Here is a 17,500-nt window from a genome sequence, read left to right as displayed (position 1 = left end):
GCTAGAGCAATATTTTAAACTGCAGTTTTTTTAATTATCTAGACTATTCTTATAAGCCAGAGCAATATTTTAAAATTAAGTTTTTGAATTATGGAGTTACCTCTGGCAGCTTGGACAGACCCTACAGTTGTTGTTCAAGTTCCATTAGTGAATTGTATAAGCAGGCTTACATCATGAATTATGTTTATGCTTATGGTTCTTAGCAGACACATTTGTCTGAAGAAAAAGAGCACTTAAAGCAAGAAATATTACCATTAACAATGAACAGTTTAAAATAGTCTACATAGAAATAATAATAATAGAAATAGTCTGATGGTCTTACCTCATGGCAAATGCCACCAAATCTTCTGGGGCAATAAATGACATGGCTTATGTGGTCTAGCTTGGCCCTGCAGATAATGACTGGCTGAAAACCGTTGGCATGTTGACATTTACTGCAAGATCAATGGTGACGCATGTAGTTTGATAACAATACGGAAGTGTTTGCAGTGTTCCCAGACATAGTTTACTGTAACTGGGTGAAACTGGGTGCTTTCTGTCTAACGTCCACTAGCACTCTTGCTAGTTATAGGCACTGTACAGTAGCCTAAGCTTAAAATGGACACATCTTGGTTGTAGTGTAAGGTTAGCCTGTGCTCTTTGGTCATCAGGCTGACATACTGGGGACTCTGCCTATTCTTAGAGAGACTATGCCAGTATTTCTGTAGCGGAGGACGAGACATTTTTGGACGTGGCGGCTGAACTTACCCTGTTCATCTGTTTGCTAGGGTATCATATATTCAATCTGCATGCTTCTCTGAATAGTCGTCAGTCTCGGAGTCCTGTTTAGGTTCTTATTGAGGACAAGTGATAGAAATGCACTGTGCGATGAGGACGAGTGTAATGGGAGTTTGGAGGCTCAGCACGTGGCACTGGGTTTTGAGAGTGGTGATGTCTGGCAGAAACAACAGGCTCATTTGCCACGTTGGCAAACAGCATAGTAATTAATGTTTTGGAGAGACTGTGATGCATAGTGTTAGAGTTCGGCTTCTGACTTGTTATTTTACTGTAATTACTTGGAAAAGGAACAGTCAACTGCTTTTAGTGTAATTCAACATAGACTACTTTATCACAATATATTCATTTGATATGCTGTACACTTTACTGTACACTATGTTCAACAATGTTTATGAACTATTTGTATTTATTTACTGTAAATATGCAGGTGTTCAAACCTTTCACATTGTTGCGCACTCACCACTTAAACATACATACAGTAGAAACATTTCTATACCATTATTACTACAGACCAACTACAACCTTCAGCATTCAGTGTTGTCTTGAATGTGTCCGTTCTCTGAGATGAGGGCGGTGTCACATTCATCTTTTGTTAGACCTTCATAGCCTTTCTATCAACAATTTACAAGGACGTTCCCAGTATGATTCAAAAAACAAGATTAAGCAACATGGTAGAACACCTTATGAAACCCTTATGAGTTCCCGAGCTGAATTATTCATTGTCGCATTGTTGAAGCATATATTTAGGGCATTTGAAAGTCGTATTCTCTTGTATGAAAAGAGGAAACTTATGAAAAGTCTTTTACAAAAGTAATGGGAGTGTTTTTCCTGCCACAGAGGAACCAGAGCCGAGTAGCTCAAACAGCATTAATGTAGTCGTGTCTAAAGTGCAGTGCACTCACTGGCAGCTGGGGTGCTGTGGAGAGATCAGTCCCTCTACAGTCTGTTTGTGCAAAACTGCTGCTGTCCATCTGGATGCTCGAGAGCGCTGAACATCTCCTAATTTTAGTTTGCCAGGCACAACCCTCGACCCTCTTCTCCCTCCCCTCCCTCTTCCATATATCTCTCTCTGTCTTCTGTCGCTCTCTCTCTCTCTCACCCTCTCTCTCTCATGCTCTATTTCTCACTCTCTCATTCTCTCTTTCTCACTCTCTCTCTCTCTCTGAGTCTCTTTGTGCACAGAGCCTGTTTTGGAAGTCTGAAATATTGCGATAAGATAAAGCTCAAAAGGACCAGAGCACTCAGCAGTATTAGAACAAGCTGAATTCCTGAGATGCACCAAAACAAAAGGTCACCCCTACACACACACACACACGCACACACACAAACACACACACACACATGCGCACACACACGCACACACACACACACACACACACACACACACACACACACACACACACACACACACACACACACACACACACACACACACACACACACACACACACACACGCGCACAGACTCACACTCACACTCCAACCTAGACAGATTGGGATTACATGAAGACATTAATTCATAGATTAACACGTAAATACATGGCATTTCTGCGTGTGAAAGATTCAGATTATACAATAGAGGAGTTCTGGTAGAGGCTTTCAGAAAGGTTAGTGCTTGTTTGACATTCTTCACACAATTGAACAGGCATTAGATACAGTACATTCATGACATGTTGTCCTCAGCCTCCATTAAACTTTCAAGCGTGTGAAACAGAGAGCATAACACTAAGTGGGTGGCATGCAATCTGTGTAGGAACACAAGCGTTTGAATATTTCAGATGTGTTTGTAATCATTTATTTAGGGGGGGGGGGGGTGTAGGAACTTGTTTATTGACTGGGAGCTGTGTATAATGGAGCCCTTTCATTATGTTTTACTGAGTCGACTTGCGCGAGCAGCTTCAGTGGAGAGCGCCCAGGCTTTTTTATCGACGTCTCTGCAGCGCCACGCAAACAAACAAACAAACAAACAAACAAACACACACACACGCATACGCGCAGCCCTCGTCGTAATTAACCTGCAGTGAATGCTCAGCGCCCATGTTTCCGGGCTCGTGGCGCAATAAATAAGCTTTGAATGAAGAGTGTTGACATGACTCTGATGCGACTCCATGGACGTGTTTGTGCTGTTGCTCACCCCCGTACTAAATGTCACACACACACACACACACACACACAGGCGCACACACACACACACACACACACACACACACACACACACACTCCCTACTCCCTACTCACGAGCCGCAGCAGGATTAAGAGCTATGCTCTGGTTTCACCACCCCCCCCCCCCCTCCACAGACACGCACACACACACACACACATACAGTATACAGCCTCCTACACTGGCACCATACTCACACACACACACACACACACACAAGCACACATATATACACACACACTCACACACACTACGGCCCCTTTAGAAGTGTGTCCCCTGTCCCCTGTCATTAATTGAGATGGCATACCTCTGGGCTCGTGTTACAAAGCCCCTGACGCAAAACACAGAGCGAGCCAATGAAAACATGGACCTGCAGTTATGTGTTGGAGATAAGGCTCTGAGTTGGTATTGGTACTGAGAAGGAGTGTTAGAGGGGACTGAGCTGTATATCTATCAAATACAGCGGACTGTGCTCTTCACTGTGAATGCTCAGAAACGTGAATAGGCTTCCACATGGTTTGATCACCCGTCAGTCGAAATGTTTTGTCAAAAAGATTGTTTTATATGCAGTTGGTCAAATAACGAGAAGGGTGTCGGAGGAAAACGCTACCCTGTCAGTTAAGGTTGAGGCTCAGCAGATTACTGCAGGAGAGAGTCGCTGGGCTCGACCTGTAAATTGGCAGACTGGCAGATGTAGCCTGGCAACAGGCTTGTGATAGGACCACCAAATACTGGGATGGGAGATCTCTAAGTGAACAAAATGTCTTCCTCTGAGAACGTTTCCATCTGAAACTGAACGCTGACATTGATGCTAACCCTGGGGAAGACTTGAACTAGACTTGCACCTTGTTTGATTGGCCAGTGATTGTGCTAATTCATCCCTTCCATGCTGTTCTGAACCCATCTGAACTTGTGACATTCAGGTTACCAGGCACATCAACTCAATAGGCAGAAAGATATCTAATGTTGAGTCAGGAGGCGTTCATCCAGCAATGTGTATGCAGCCTGCACAGACCGTAATGAGCAGGGGAAATGCTAAAGGATCCTGTGAATGCTCGTCTCCTGACACTGCTGCTTATTCGCGCAATATTTTGCATGCGTTGACTGTCGCCATGGCGATGAACCAAGTGCTGTGTTGTGTGATTATCTCGTTTTTTTGTGGGTTTGGTTGCACACACCGTTAGATGACTAGAAACAAATGATCATCTTCTAATCTCACACAGACGTTACAAATGGGCACATTTTATATCTCAAATGACTCACTAATGGGGTCATTGCTGTTTTAAAAGCACAGGGGGGAGGGGCGGTTGGTCATTTGAGGTTGGTTCAGAACGGTGTATCATTTAATTATCATACACAGTTAGAGCCCAGCAATGCACTGCAATATCAGTCCCTTCTTTTTTGATATGCCTGACAAACAGTAGACGGAAATGCTGCCTGGGCTGTCATACAGTTTCCCATATTCAATGTTTCCCTTGTTCAGTCAAAGTGCCCCATAAAAGTGGTGTTTCCTCATTAGTGAATCAGCACCCCTGCTTGCCTCCTCTGTGCGGTTTATTTATTTATTTATTTTTAATAAGGCTAATAGTGCATCTGGAGTGAGTAGTGATATCAGCCTCTGCCTACATCGATCCTGGTTAAGTGAGATGTGAGCCGGGCAGCTTGTCTTGTTTAGCGCAGAGTGTTTTTATTGATTTGCGTACGTTTGCGAGAAATCTCCCGAGATGGTTTGTGTGTGTGTGTGTGTGTGTGTGTGACACTCCAGCGACTGCTGACTCCAACAGCAGACCAAAAAACGGGGAAGCACATTCTCCTGTCGCTTCGTCCACAGTAATGATTTATCAATAATATAAAATGGCCGAGGAGGAGAGAGAGAGAGAGAGAGAAAAAACAACAACGCCTGAAGCAACTAATGGAGCCAAATGTGTTCTCTCAATCTCCAGCATTAGACTTTCATCACGATATGGCTTGGCCCTGTTACCCCCCTCATCATCCTCACAGGCTCACGTTTGATGGATTAGGTTCCACTGACAGACGTTTCAGTGAGCTTGACTGAGTGTGTGCAAGGATCTATTAATTAGACCATGTGCTGCAAACAGCATATGATGAGAGAACTGGTGTGTGAGCGTGCCTGCGTTTTACAAGAATCAGCTGTAATTCAAGCCAGTACCAACCAGTAAATATTCAAACTGATGCAAGGCCACGAGTCGCAGCCTCCAACACAATATGAGTGCATTATACAGTATGCTTCATATGGATAATCAATCAGACACCATGCAGATCCATCTTCTCCACTGTCTATGTGATGTTGTGGAAAGCGAGCACGGGAGATATTTGCGTGCATTAGATGAGACAGCTGGTACTAGTCAATGCATCAAATATGGAAATGTGCCGTCACATTGCTAATGGGGGTTTGGAGAGATGGCGGGGGTTCGGTGTGATGTGGTGCGGTGCGGTGCGGTGCAGTAGACTGGTGCTGGTGCTGAGGCTGAGGCTGAGAGAGGGGGAACTCAGTCAGTCTGTGAGCTCACCGATTGATGTGACGCTCAGGGTGCCACTCATCACGGCTCCAGCCTGCCCATCGATGCTCCCTCGGTTACCGTGACGTCAAGGATCCAGACAGACTCCCCATGGATAATTCATGTTTTGTAAGCTGCGAGCTGTGAACTGAACTCTCTCTCTCTCTCTCTCTCACTCTCTCTCTCTCTCTCTCTTATCTTTCCTTTTTCTCTCTTCCTTAGCTCCTTCCTTAATTTGTTCTCCCCCTCCTCCCTCACCATACTCTTCTCCTTTCTTTCTCTCTCTCTCTCCCACACAGTGTTTCTCTCTGTCTTTTTTGTCCTCCTATCACATTCTTGTCATCTCTCTTTCTCTCTTGCTCTCTCTCTCTCTCTCTCTGGAGATATACTAATGGGTAAGGGGGGAGAGGCGAGATGGGAGATGTAATGGAAAATGCAGTATTTTCATTTTGGGAAGAGACCTCTCTCTTTCTTTCTTTCTTTCTTTTCATTCTATCTTTCCCCACCTCCAGCAGAGTCCGGCATCTGTGCAATGCTCTGGCCATTCACCCTGCCTCTCACTTGCTCTTTCACTTTTATTGCAGGAGGCTGTGAGTGACGTCACAGAGGGAGCAAGCGAGAGAGAGAGAGAGAGAGAGAGAGAGAGAGAGAGGGTGTGTGTGTGTGTGTGTGCGATAGCAATAGAGAAAGAGTGTGTGAGAGAGAGAGAGAGAGGTAGAGAAAGAGAGAGAGCGTGTGTGTGCATAACAGAAAGCGATACAGGCAAGGAACAAAGAGAGAGAAAGGGAGCCTGCTCGCTCCACACCGGCAGCATATTTTCACTCTGCTTTTGTCCGGATGCCGGCAAGCTGCTCCCGTCCCACCCTCCTCCCCCTCTCCTCTCGGATCTGACCTGCGCTGCCCACTCCGGGTTCCCCCCTCCCAGCCAGCAATGCTCTTTTCTCCGCCTTGGAGCCTCCACCACCTCCAGCACATCCACCACCACCTCCACACCGCAGCAGCAGCAGCAGCAGCTGAGCCTGAGTCTGTGACTGGGGCTGACTGAACCTGCGGTCGGGGCTTCTTTTGTTTTCCCTTCCCCCCCTGGAGGAGGAGGAGTAGGAGGAGGAGGAAGAGGAGGAGGAGGATGCGCTTGTCAGAGGGATGCCTTGAGCGAGAGCAGCTGCTCCAACACCTGAGGCTCACAGTGGCTCATCTACGATTCACGCTCACACAAGAATTACTCAACTGCCTCTGAACAACGACGGGGCTTTTTTTTCTTGGTCATATTTTATTCCTATTTCTAGGCAACAACACAGCAAACAAACAAACTCAATTTTTGATGTTGCCATGAAATATATGGTTTCATTGTTTTTGGAATAAAAAAAGGTCATTTTTATGGAAGTGTGACCTTTTAAGCGACCAACAGGTGCCTCTTTGAATGTTTTCTGCCCACTTGGGACTCGGATGAAATCATGAAGAAGATTTGGTCCAAGAAGAGGTTCCAGGTAAGTCCAGAGTTCCTTCCTTGTGTTCGCCTCACACTCTTGCTCTTGTTCCCAACTCCCCTCGGTTGTGTCTAGACAGCATAGGGTCACCTGTCAGAAGCTGCATATCATTGACACACTTCCCACAGATAAACACCACATAGGGTCTAGTTCAACAGCCATGTTTGACTGATTTTTTTTTTTTTTTTACTGTACAAAGCAGTAGGCTGTAGGGGGAAAAAAAAGGTTTGGTGTTGCTACGCAGTCACCAAAAAAAAAAAGGAAAAGATTAAAAGCTTCCAGCTCAGTGCAGTCAGTGATATTGGGAGTTCCTCCAGGGACATGTTCATGTCTTGTTGCCAGGGTAGCAGAGCAGTCAGTGCCTCTCAACTGCTGGAAATAGTGGAGCGACCAAAAAAATAAATAAATAAAAAAAATAAAAGACAGCGATGAGCAGAAAAAAAGGAAGGAAGCGAGGAGGTTGAGGGGAGAGATTATCCACCGACTGCGCAGTCATTCTCCGAGTGATGAAATACACAACAGAGCGGCGGCAACATGAAGCTCCGGTAAACTAGCGGTGCCTGACACTGGGACTCTTGCTCCGAAACCGGCGCCGGCGCTGGCTCCAGGATGCTCCGGGGGGGGACCACAGTAGGTGGATTAATCTAGGAAACCTTCGGCTGGAAACTTGCTCAACGGAAGCCTTGACTGACAGACAGACTGAGGATTTTAACTTTCATTTCACGTGATATCAATTAAGAACAGCATCCAAGATGTATCCATCTGGTCTATAGAAGATATATGTTTTATTATAATTCTGTCAATGGTGCCTTGTAACATATACCCATCTTGTGAATATCATGCAGGCTACATCATGTAATGTTTTCTAATGCGAGTTTTTGTTTTCTTGCAGAAAACTGGTCACTCCAACCGAACCTTTGGGAGATTTACTCATGGTGTGTGTAGGTTTATGCTTCAGATTAAATATCTGTTGTTTATAGAATGGGCAAAGCTGATACAGTGAGCGTAGGTTTGACAGATATACTTGAAAGAATGATTTTGTCCAGCATCAGTTTTTCATTTAAAGCCATGACTGTGCAATGTTGCGTAGGATCCGGACAGTGGTAATCTAGGTTATCCTCTCAAGCCAGTTTTGCTTGATTAAGTATTGGCTGAACTTATTAGTTTTAGTCTTTCCATGTGTTTTTCTCTCAATAAATGGGTGGTCTTTAATCATATTTGTGCGTCAATTATTATTTCATTGGGTTTGAATAAGCTGCTATAGCCTACAGTATATCTCTGTATTATTTTAAAGTCAGTGATAAGTGAAGTGAAATTGTACTATCAGGTGTAATTTGATATGTTGTTTCTTAGTAAAGGGTGGTTGTGTGTGACTCTGGGTATCATTGTGTATCATGTATCATTGTGTATGCATTGATTAGCATTATTTGTATTGTATGTGTTTGTATGTGATAGAATGCGCATCTGTTTGTGATTGATTGATTTTGTGTGTGAGTGTGTGTGTGTGTGTGTGTGTGTGTGTGTGTGCGTGCGTGTGTGTGTGTGTGTGTGTGTGTGTGTGTGTGTGTGTGTGCGTTACTGTGAATCTGAGTGCTCGCACATACGCATGTGTATGTTTAAGATTAAGATGCTGGTTTCTATGGTAACTGTGCTTCTCTGTTTACCCTTTTTTTGCTGCCACTATGGAAGTGAAGTTTTCCGCTCCTGCAGGAAGCAAACCTCTGGTAAAAAAAAAAAAAAAACACGAAAATAAATCATCTTACTCCGTTGCGCTTCTTTTATCTCACTGATCTGTCTCCTCATTGAGAGCGTTTAAAATGCAAAAATATGCTCTCGGTCGCTCTTTCATATCCTGTTTCATGTGCAGAATAGCATTCAGATTCGGCGGCCATGAACGCTCCAAGGAGAGCTTCCTCTTTGTTCCTGTATCAATAGAAACTCTGTCACACTTTCCAGCAGCATGGCCACCTGTGTGCTGGCATACTTGAAGGTATGGCAGCACGGCGGCGGCGGTGGCTGTGAAATGAGTTCTGACGTTTGTGGGTCAGCGAGGCGTTGTCTTGTTAGCACCGCTGAGCGCCGAGGAGAGAGAGAGAAAAAAAAAGCATTAGTCATCACACACATGCCTCTCACTCATCTGCCAACCAACTCCCCTTTGGAGAAAAAAAGCTGTTTCAACTCTCTGTCTGTTCTCTCTCTCCCCTATTCGATTTCATGTCAGTCTATTTGTGGTGATGCTTTGAAGAGGTCTGTTGGAGAGGGGATGGTTGTGTGTGTGTGTGTGTGTGTGTGTGTGTGTGTGTGCGTGTGCGTGTGGATGTGCGTGTGTGTGTGTGGTGGGGTGAATCACGGTCCTCTGACGCACCTGGATGCCTATCTAGTCCTCTGTCCTCAGTTAAATCAGCATGAAATGTGATTAGGGTTTGCTGCTGTGTTTAATGTCATTTTGCCTACTGCTCTTCTTCCTCCTCTTCCTCCTCTTCCTCCTCCTCCTCCTCCTCCTCCTCCTCCTCCTCCTCTGCTGCAGACTCAGAGAATACGGAGGATGAAACAGCCGAGGGACAGGTCCCCATGGAGGCCAAAGAGAAAGGCAAAGGAGCACACGGCCAGACAGGTAATTATTCTTCTGTCTGAACGTCTGTTTTCTCTCTCTAGTCAAGTCACTTTAGTCAAGTCAAGTCACTTTAGTCAAGTCAAGTCACTTTATTTATATAGCACATTTAAAGCAGCAGCCGTTGACCCAAAGTGCTTCACAGGTAGAGTTATCTTACCAAAAAGCAATGATAGAAAGACGATATACAGTACAGTAAGTGTCGATCTGACAATAAGGCACAAGCCAGGAATAAAGTGTCTGTGCTTGTACCTGTGTATTTGAAAGAGACTCAGACAGAAACAGTTTTTGTAAGTGAAAATGTCTTTGTTTTTGTTGTTAACTGGTTGTGCAAATAGATTTAAATGGTTTAAATGTCTGAAATATTTCAGATATAAATGTCAGCCGTCTAGGGAAAGACAATGGACATTAAGTCTGATGAGACCTTTTGAAGGTCTGCTTATACAACTCCTTAGTCCTCCATCATGAAAGAGAAGTGCGTAAAGAAGTCAGCATTCTATTTTTAGAACCTGAGGACTTCACGAGTAACACAAATCAAATTGATGTGCTCTCGTCAGTTGCCGTGGTGCACACACATCACTGTTCACGCTCTCTAGAGTTTCACGTTGGCACGGTAACAGTGATGATGATAGAGAGAAAGGAGCAAGCAGAATGGGAAGGGATATGATGGAGGTTTTTGTTTTGTTGGTTTAGTTTTTTTTGTTTTTGTTTTTTTGCTGTTCATCCAAACTGATTGATTCAGCGTTTGTTCTCCCCTCTGGCAAACAAAGCCTGCCCACACTTAATGTTTATTCATATTCTTAGCAAAACCAGAACTCCCAGAGTGGGCATGTTGTGTTAGTTTTTCAACTGCTTGTTCTCACTCTCACAGAATGCTAATGATGCCGGTGTAAATCTAATCCTGAGAATTTCTAGCCTCCAACACAAGAGTATTCAGCAGCAGCAGCTGCTCTCTACTAAGTGCTTATGTTCAGGTTTTGTGCTCACAGGTACACAATAGGATTTAATTATTTTCTTGCATGAGAGAACAGCTACAGTACATGGCAACATTGGACAGTGCACATGTTTTCTCAACACAACTATATGTCAGTATGTATATGTGTCTCATTGAGTAGTTTTGTTTGTCTCAGTATTTGAGTATTTTGCATTATTTCTTTAGGAGTCAAAATGGCGGACCGCTCATCCGAGGCGTACGGTCACGACCCCAGAGCTGTCCAGGACCCTGTGGTGGGGCGGGAGGTGTTCCCTCTCGGCTCCAGACCCCCCGGCCTGGCGGACCCCTCTCAGCCTGGCAGGCAAGCGCACCTGGGGGGCATAGAGAGCCCCCCCGTCAGGCACCTGGGCGTGGAGGCCCTGCTGCGTGCGTCCCAGGCCAGCGTGGCCCGTCCCTCGTGGGAGTCGGAGGAAAGCGCGTCGCTAGCCAGCGATTACTATGGCAGCATGTTCAGCCTCTATGGAGGGAGGACTTTTACTATACATCCTTGAGAGCAGGGGCAGAGGGGACACAATACCAACAACAACAACAACAACAACAACAACAACACAATAATGACCAGAAACCAAAACAGGCCCATTTACAATTACACTGACTGACAGCAGTCTATTTAAATCCAAATCTAGTCACTTTTTTAGTTTTCCATCTTTTTGTTTCAGTTGATATTTTGTCATCAGTTATTCCTCGGGATTTTTCGTTCGAAACACCATGCTTTCCTTTGACTCCATCCTCTATTAAGGGATTGTCTTCTTTTAATGAGGTTATTTGTGTAACCATTCATAAACATTTATAGGTACTTTATGACAGTTCACTTGACACGTAATACAGGTTTTTCAATGCTAGAATGAAAACCTGCATATGATATGAATAGCGTAGTCATATCATTGTCTTATTTTATTATGAAATATGTGTAAAAAAGTGATATTTATAATATGTAATATATATTAAATGTTTATGAATGGTTACTAAACTGAACCAGAATAAATTAATTTAAAACATTTTGCCGTGTTTGCATGTCACCATGTTTTCAGTTGATGTGACATGGCATGTTTCTATCATTTTTCATGCATGTTTCATATGGTTGGAGTCAGTAAAAATTTAAAGTGCCTATTTTTTCCTCAGTCACAATAATAGAAGCATCAATCATATACAGTATGTATTAACAATAACACATACCCATTGTCAACATTAGATCCTAATGTTGAATTTCATTGAAAGATTGCTTTGTGCACCCTCAAACTGAAAACATCCCCAATCCCCCTCTCTAACATGCATCACAAATGGTGTGCCCCCCACCCCCCCACAACCTCCACCAATGCAACCCTTCCCCTCTTCGGAAGACCACTGCTCTAACCATGCATATCCCCCAATTGCCCACATTTCAGGAACCAAGTGGACACCCTTTTAAAGGACAACACCCCCAGTGCTCTGTTCCCACTGGGCAAAACCAAACCAAGCTCACCCTTACCCGGTAATGATGAACCTGGACCCGACGCATCTCTACCTAGCGACAGCAGCCAGCAGCAGAAACAGAACCTGGGAGAACCCAGGGTTCGCCAAGGGATGGCCGACAGTAAGATGAAAGCAAAAGGCTCTAAGTCGTCTGGGTCCTCCCAGAGCAGTGATTCGCAGGACTCGCGTAGAGACTCGCTCACCTGCCACACACCAAAGCTGTCTCGGGCTGGCTCCAAGATCTTCGACAAGGTCCGAGCCTTTGAGGACCGTAAGCAGAGTGTGGACCCACCAAAGTCTTCAAGTCGCCCCTGGGCGATGTTTGGTCGGGCGGCATCTGTCGACTCCGGAGATGCCCGAAACAAGCAAACGGCAGCCGCGAAAGATCAAGGGACGTCGGACGTGGCTCTAAAGAGGTCTTTCTTCAAGCAGAAGGCCTCTTCATTGGAGGAGGGTAGCAGTGACAGCAGCTATGCTCAGAAAGTCCAGAATTTCCAGAGTAAATTCACGGTGGAGCTCAATCGCATCAAACGTCTCGTCGGGAGGCCCAGCATGAAAAAGGCCATGTCCACCGAGCAGCTCTGCGAGACAGACAAGCAGTCCCTGGGTAAACTAGAGCCCATCCCTCCTGAGGTCCTTCAGAAACTTGAAGATCGGGAGCGAAGATCTGAAATGAGGGCAGCGGAGTCTGAAAAAGAACCAATCCTACCCACCGTGGGTAAGAAACCTCACGACCTGGAACAAAGACCAGAACGGAAGTTTTCAGAGCCTGAAAAAGAACAACGGGCTCCACAGAAACCAGTCAGAACACAAAGCGAATTGCAAAGTGGAACAGAAGAGAAGCAGCCTCTGAGAGACCAGGTTGCTCCATGGCGCTCCGGAGCGTCTAAGAAACACACCGGGAAAGACACACTGATCAGGAAAACCGAGGCAGATGCCGGCGCCAAAGCCAAACCTCGGATATTCCCAGCGATCCAACTCCCAGGCCAGTGTTCACCCAGACTTCCACGCAAAAGTCCAACCCGAGACTCTCCCACTCTGCCGAGTCCCCAGCCCCTCCAAGAGACGCCGTCCAACCAGGAGACTGAGCAGCCGGTTCCCAAGAAAGAGCGAAAGTCTTCAAGCCCTCGTTTGCAAAGGGCGTCCACACCTACGAAAGATGTACCGGTCCCTGCGAAGCCCCCACGGCTGGCCAGCTCAATACCTGCGCCTGTCCCAACATCGCAGAGTGCCCCGCAGAAGAAACCTGCAAGAGGTCCCGTCGCAGGGTTGAAATTGACCATCCCCACAATTGTTGTTGAGGATGAACCCATGGAAGAGGAGGATGAAGAAGAAGAAGAAGAGAGGACAGAGCATGACCAAAGGAGGACGAGAAAGCCAGTAAGGAAAGGAAGAAGCCCAAGGAGTCGGGGCAAGACGCATCGCGATCGTCCAACTTCTCCAGAACAAGGTGAGACAACCTATTTGCAGTGAATAATGACGCAAGTCAAGTGAGGCACTAGGATGTCTGAAGGTTGAGCTAAAATTATCCCCTGCTGCCCTGTGCGTGTGTGAAATTGTGAACAAAACCCTCCAACTGTTCATCTCTGTCAGAGGAAAAGTAGGTCAGACGATGTCTTTTTGGGTTTGTGGGTAACTAGGTAGTGGGCATTCAAGAGGAGGTGCTACTTGAGTCTCAACGGCAGTAACAACTGTGCCACTTCTATATTTGTCATTCTGCTTATTTATTGTTGTCTTCAAATAGCTTTAGCTGAAATATACCAAATTGATACATTTTCATTATGTTCTGAATATTCTGAATTACAACTTATTCGTACATAAATCTTAATCAATGACAATTACTTAATCAATGATCAATTTGAATCCATTTAAATTGGTTTAATTCAGTTTGGTTCAGTTTAATCCCAGTTCAGATATTTATCTCACTGAACTCGATCCAGACTAGTGCACACCCATTTCAATTCAGTATGCCCCCTTAGACCCTCTGAAAAGAGGCCAACTGAAGAGCACCACACACTCATTTCACCCGTCCATTGATATAAACGAGTGACGCATCTCTGCTGCCTCCTCCCCCCCTGTTCCAGCCGACTCCTCCGACGACTCCTACATGTCAGCCGAGGAGGCCCCGGACGAGGGTCCCCACTTCCAGACGCCGCTGAGGGACGCGGAGGCCTGCGCCGGGGACGAGGTGCAGCTCAAGTGCGTCATCGCTGGAAGCCCCCTCCCGCAAGGCAAGCCGTCCATCAGGCAGGAGCATGGCCGCCACATTCCGCTCCGTGCCCTCGGTCTAAATATAGCGCCTCTAGCACTTGGGAGGGCTGAGGAGTAGTGTTGGATCATGTTGCACTTCATCGTGGGTACATGAATACTTAGCCTAGAAAGACGTCATTTGTAATGATGATTTTAAGACTTGATAATGTCGTTATTAGAATACAATTTTTTTATTCAGCATGAAATAAGTTTATTTCTACTGAGAAGTGATCATGAGCATTTCAAAGAATGGAAACATCCTCTGCAGCTCTCCTGGTTGATCAACAAGACTAATAATTATAACAATTATCAGTGACCCATGATGTCGTTGAAAGGTCCTATGCCACTTAATTTTTTTCTATGATTTGTTTTGTGTACATGGGCTGGGCTGTGGTTTGGCGGCTCAGTGATCCAGGTAGTGTGAATCCAGTGAGTGACAGTCAAACTGATGGAGGTCAAGCACTAGCTGAGGGGTTGATAGAGTCTTTGGTCCAATACTGCTGGGTTTATTAACCCCCAGCCGCTTCAAGAGCTACTGTTTCTCTGTGTGTGTGTGTGTGTGTGTGTGTGTGTGTGTGTGTGTGTGTGTGTGTGTGTGCGTGTGCGTGTGCGTGTGCGTGTGCGTGTGCGTGTGCGTGTGCGTGTGCGTGTGTGTGTGTGAGTTTATGTGTGTGTGTGTCGTATTTTTACAGAAGTTAATAGTGTTGTGTGGGTGTGTTGTGTGTGTGTGTGGTGTGTGTGTGTGTGTGTGTGTGTGAGTTTATGTGTGTGTGTGTGATGTATTTTTACTTAAGTTAATAGTGTTGTGTGGGTGTGGTGTGTGTGCGTGTGTGTGTGTGTGTGTGTGTGGCAGTGAGGTGGAGGAAGGGGGAGACAGAGATCCGAGACAGCCCCACGCACATCCTGCGGGTGGAGGGGGAGCGCTTCTCTCTCACCATCACACACATGAAGCCCAGCGACGCCGGGACGTATCACGTGACCGCCAGCAACCGCATGGGTCAGGCATCCTCCTCAGCCACACTCTTCGTCAGGGCAGGTGAGAGTGGAACCAACAACGCACCTTTTCCCCTGCTGCAGACACCCACTCACATCCACACCCACACCCACCCACACCCACACCCACTCACATCCACATCCACATCCACATCCACATCCACATCCACATCCACATGCACACCCACATGCACACCCACATCCACATCCACTCACTCACTCACTCACTCACTCACTCAATTCAGTTCAATTCAGTATGCTTCATTGTATTATAATGCTTTTGTTTTTAACATACAAGCTTTTACTTTGTTGGAAGTTGTTGACAACATTCACATTCTCACTTTGCCACCAGCCTCTGAATTGATCCGAAGTCAGCACACAAATGCAATTGTGGAATTTTGGGATTAAGTACCACAATGCAATCCTTTTAGCCTAGAAATCTAGACGCACCCTAGCGGGCAAACATATTTTTGCCTAGCGGGATGGTCTAGGGTCGCACCGTTGAGGCCAACCCTGCGTTCGACTCCAGGCCAGTCAGTCCAATCAGAACGCTCTATCTGTGTATAGAGTCCTTGAGCCCGCCTTAGCTCACCTTCAGCTTCCGATATTGACGCCAGGGGGCTGGCCCATGCGTCCTCGTTCGACGAGTTGGGTGTGAGACCGTGTTGCACAACCATAGAGAAAAACGAAAGATGGATGAGGCTAACGAAGCGTGCTCGTTTTAATCGGCTTTGGAAGAGTTAGACTTGGGCTTTTCTTTGAAGGTTGAGCAGAAAGAAGCACTCAAGTCATTCGTTTTAAAGAAGGATGTATTTGCCGTTTTGCCAACTGTCTACGATTGGTCACAAATGCTGGCCTATTACGTGCAGAGGCAGTTTGAAAGACAACTGTTCATCCCACAGGCTTCAGCTCTGTGAATGGTCCGACCACAGACTATACATTTCTGTATAGTTTGGCTTGCCAGGCTACAATCCTTTGCAATTATGCAAAATCAACAGATATTCAGCATACAATATAGCAACTTAGTCAACAAACTCCAGTCCAGACTACAACCCAGCATTAGGTGCTTTGAGACACAAATCTCACTTCAGTTTCGTTTATCACTGTCAGCAGAGATACTTGTGTGGTTCAGTTTAGTATTTGGTAATGCTGCATCTGCATCATTTACTGAAGACATAAGCTCGTTAGTTATGCCCTCTTCACTGCCTCATGCCGTTTACAAGCACGAATGTGTTTTGAGGATCTAATGCAATATTTTGACTGCACTCATACTGTGCGCGACCAAGCTTTGGTAATGAGATCATCCACAAACCCCTCGCTGGAGATGATCAGAGGAGTGAATCATGCATTCTGCCTCTTGCACCTCTCCTCTTACACCGCACCAAAATAAAAGAGAGTGAGAGAGAGAGAGAGAGAGAGAGGGAGAGAGGGGGGGTAGAAAAAAAAAAGCTTCAGTCATTTCGACTGCACCTCAAAGGGCCTCTTCATCTCTAAATATCATGCTTAGGCAGCGGTGATTCAACCCGCGATTGGCTCACCGTTGAGCCACCCACCTTCTCTGACTCCCCCAGGCTGGCTCACAATGGCCGCCCAGTCAGTCAGCCAGGCAGGCAGACCAGCAAGCAGGCAGGCAAAGCATGGAAAGAGAGGGAGAAGGGGTGGTTGGAGAGAAAGAGAGAAGAGGGGGGTGAGAGAAAGAGAGAGTGAGAGAGGGAGAGAGGGTGGGAGGGTAAGAGAGAGGGAGAGAGAGGGGGTGAGAACAGCAGAGAGACTGGGAGAGAGGCACATCTAGAAAGCAAGAGAGGCAGGGAGGTATGAAAGACAGAGAGAGGGAGAGAGAGAGGAGGGAGAATGGGGCAGGGAGGTATGGTGGGAGGGAGGGAGAAAGAGAGACAGAGTGACAGAGAAAGAGAGAGAGAAAGGAGGCATGGCTAGAGATAGAGAGAAAGGAGGCATGGCTAGAGAGAGGTGGCAGCAGCAGCAGGCTGGCCTCCTGTGGCGCCTGTCTGTTATTGTTTGAGTGCTCCAAGGCAGCCTGCAGCCTGCAGCCTGGCCTCAGCCCACAACGCCAGCAGCCTTAGCCCCAGCCCATAGCCCCAGCCCCAGCCCCAACCCCAGCCCCAGCCCCAGCCCCAGCCCCAGCCCACAGTCCTGTCTCCGTCCACACGTCTGCCTGCCTGTTTGTCTGCCTGCCTGCCTGCCTGCCTGCCTGGGCGCTCCCTTATTTGGTCAGCCAGCACACCGTGTATTTATAGCC

General features: G+C 46.3%; 1 protein-coding gene across 1 annotated transcript in view; it reads left to right on the top strand.

Moving 5' to 3' along the window:
* Positions 1-17,500, top strand: part of spega (striated muscle enriched protein kinase a) — a 51,892-nt gene that overhangs the window by 5,226 nt on the left and 29,166 nt on the right. The window contains exons 2-6 of the mRNA XM_062528620.1: positions 9,471-9,557; positions 10,714-11,029; positions 11,934-13,450; positions 14,085-14,247; positions 15,108-15,286. Of these exons, the coding sequence (XP_062384604.1) occupies positions 9,471-9,557; positions 10,714-11,029; positions 11,934-13,450; positions 14,085-14,247; positions 15,108-15,286 (2,262 nt within the window). The remainder of the gene's footprint in view (positions 1-9,470; positions 9,558-10,713; positions 11,030-11,933; positions 13,451-14,084; positions 14,248-15,107; positions 15,287-17,500) is intronic.

Source organism: Sardina pilchardus, chromosome 23 (assembly GCF_963854185.1).
Source record: "Sardina pilchardus chromosome 23, fSarPil1.1, whole genome shotgun sequence".
Taxonomy (NCBI): domain Eukaryota; kingdom Metazoa; phylum Chordata; class Actinopteri; order Clupeiformes; family Clupeidae; genus Sardina; species Sardina pilchardus.
This window is presented reverse-complemented; position numbering and strand designations above follow the sequence as displayed.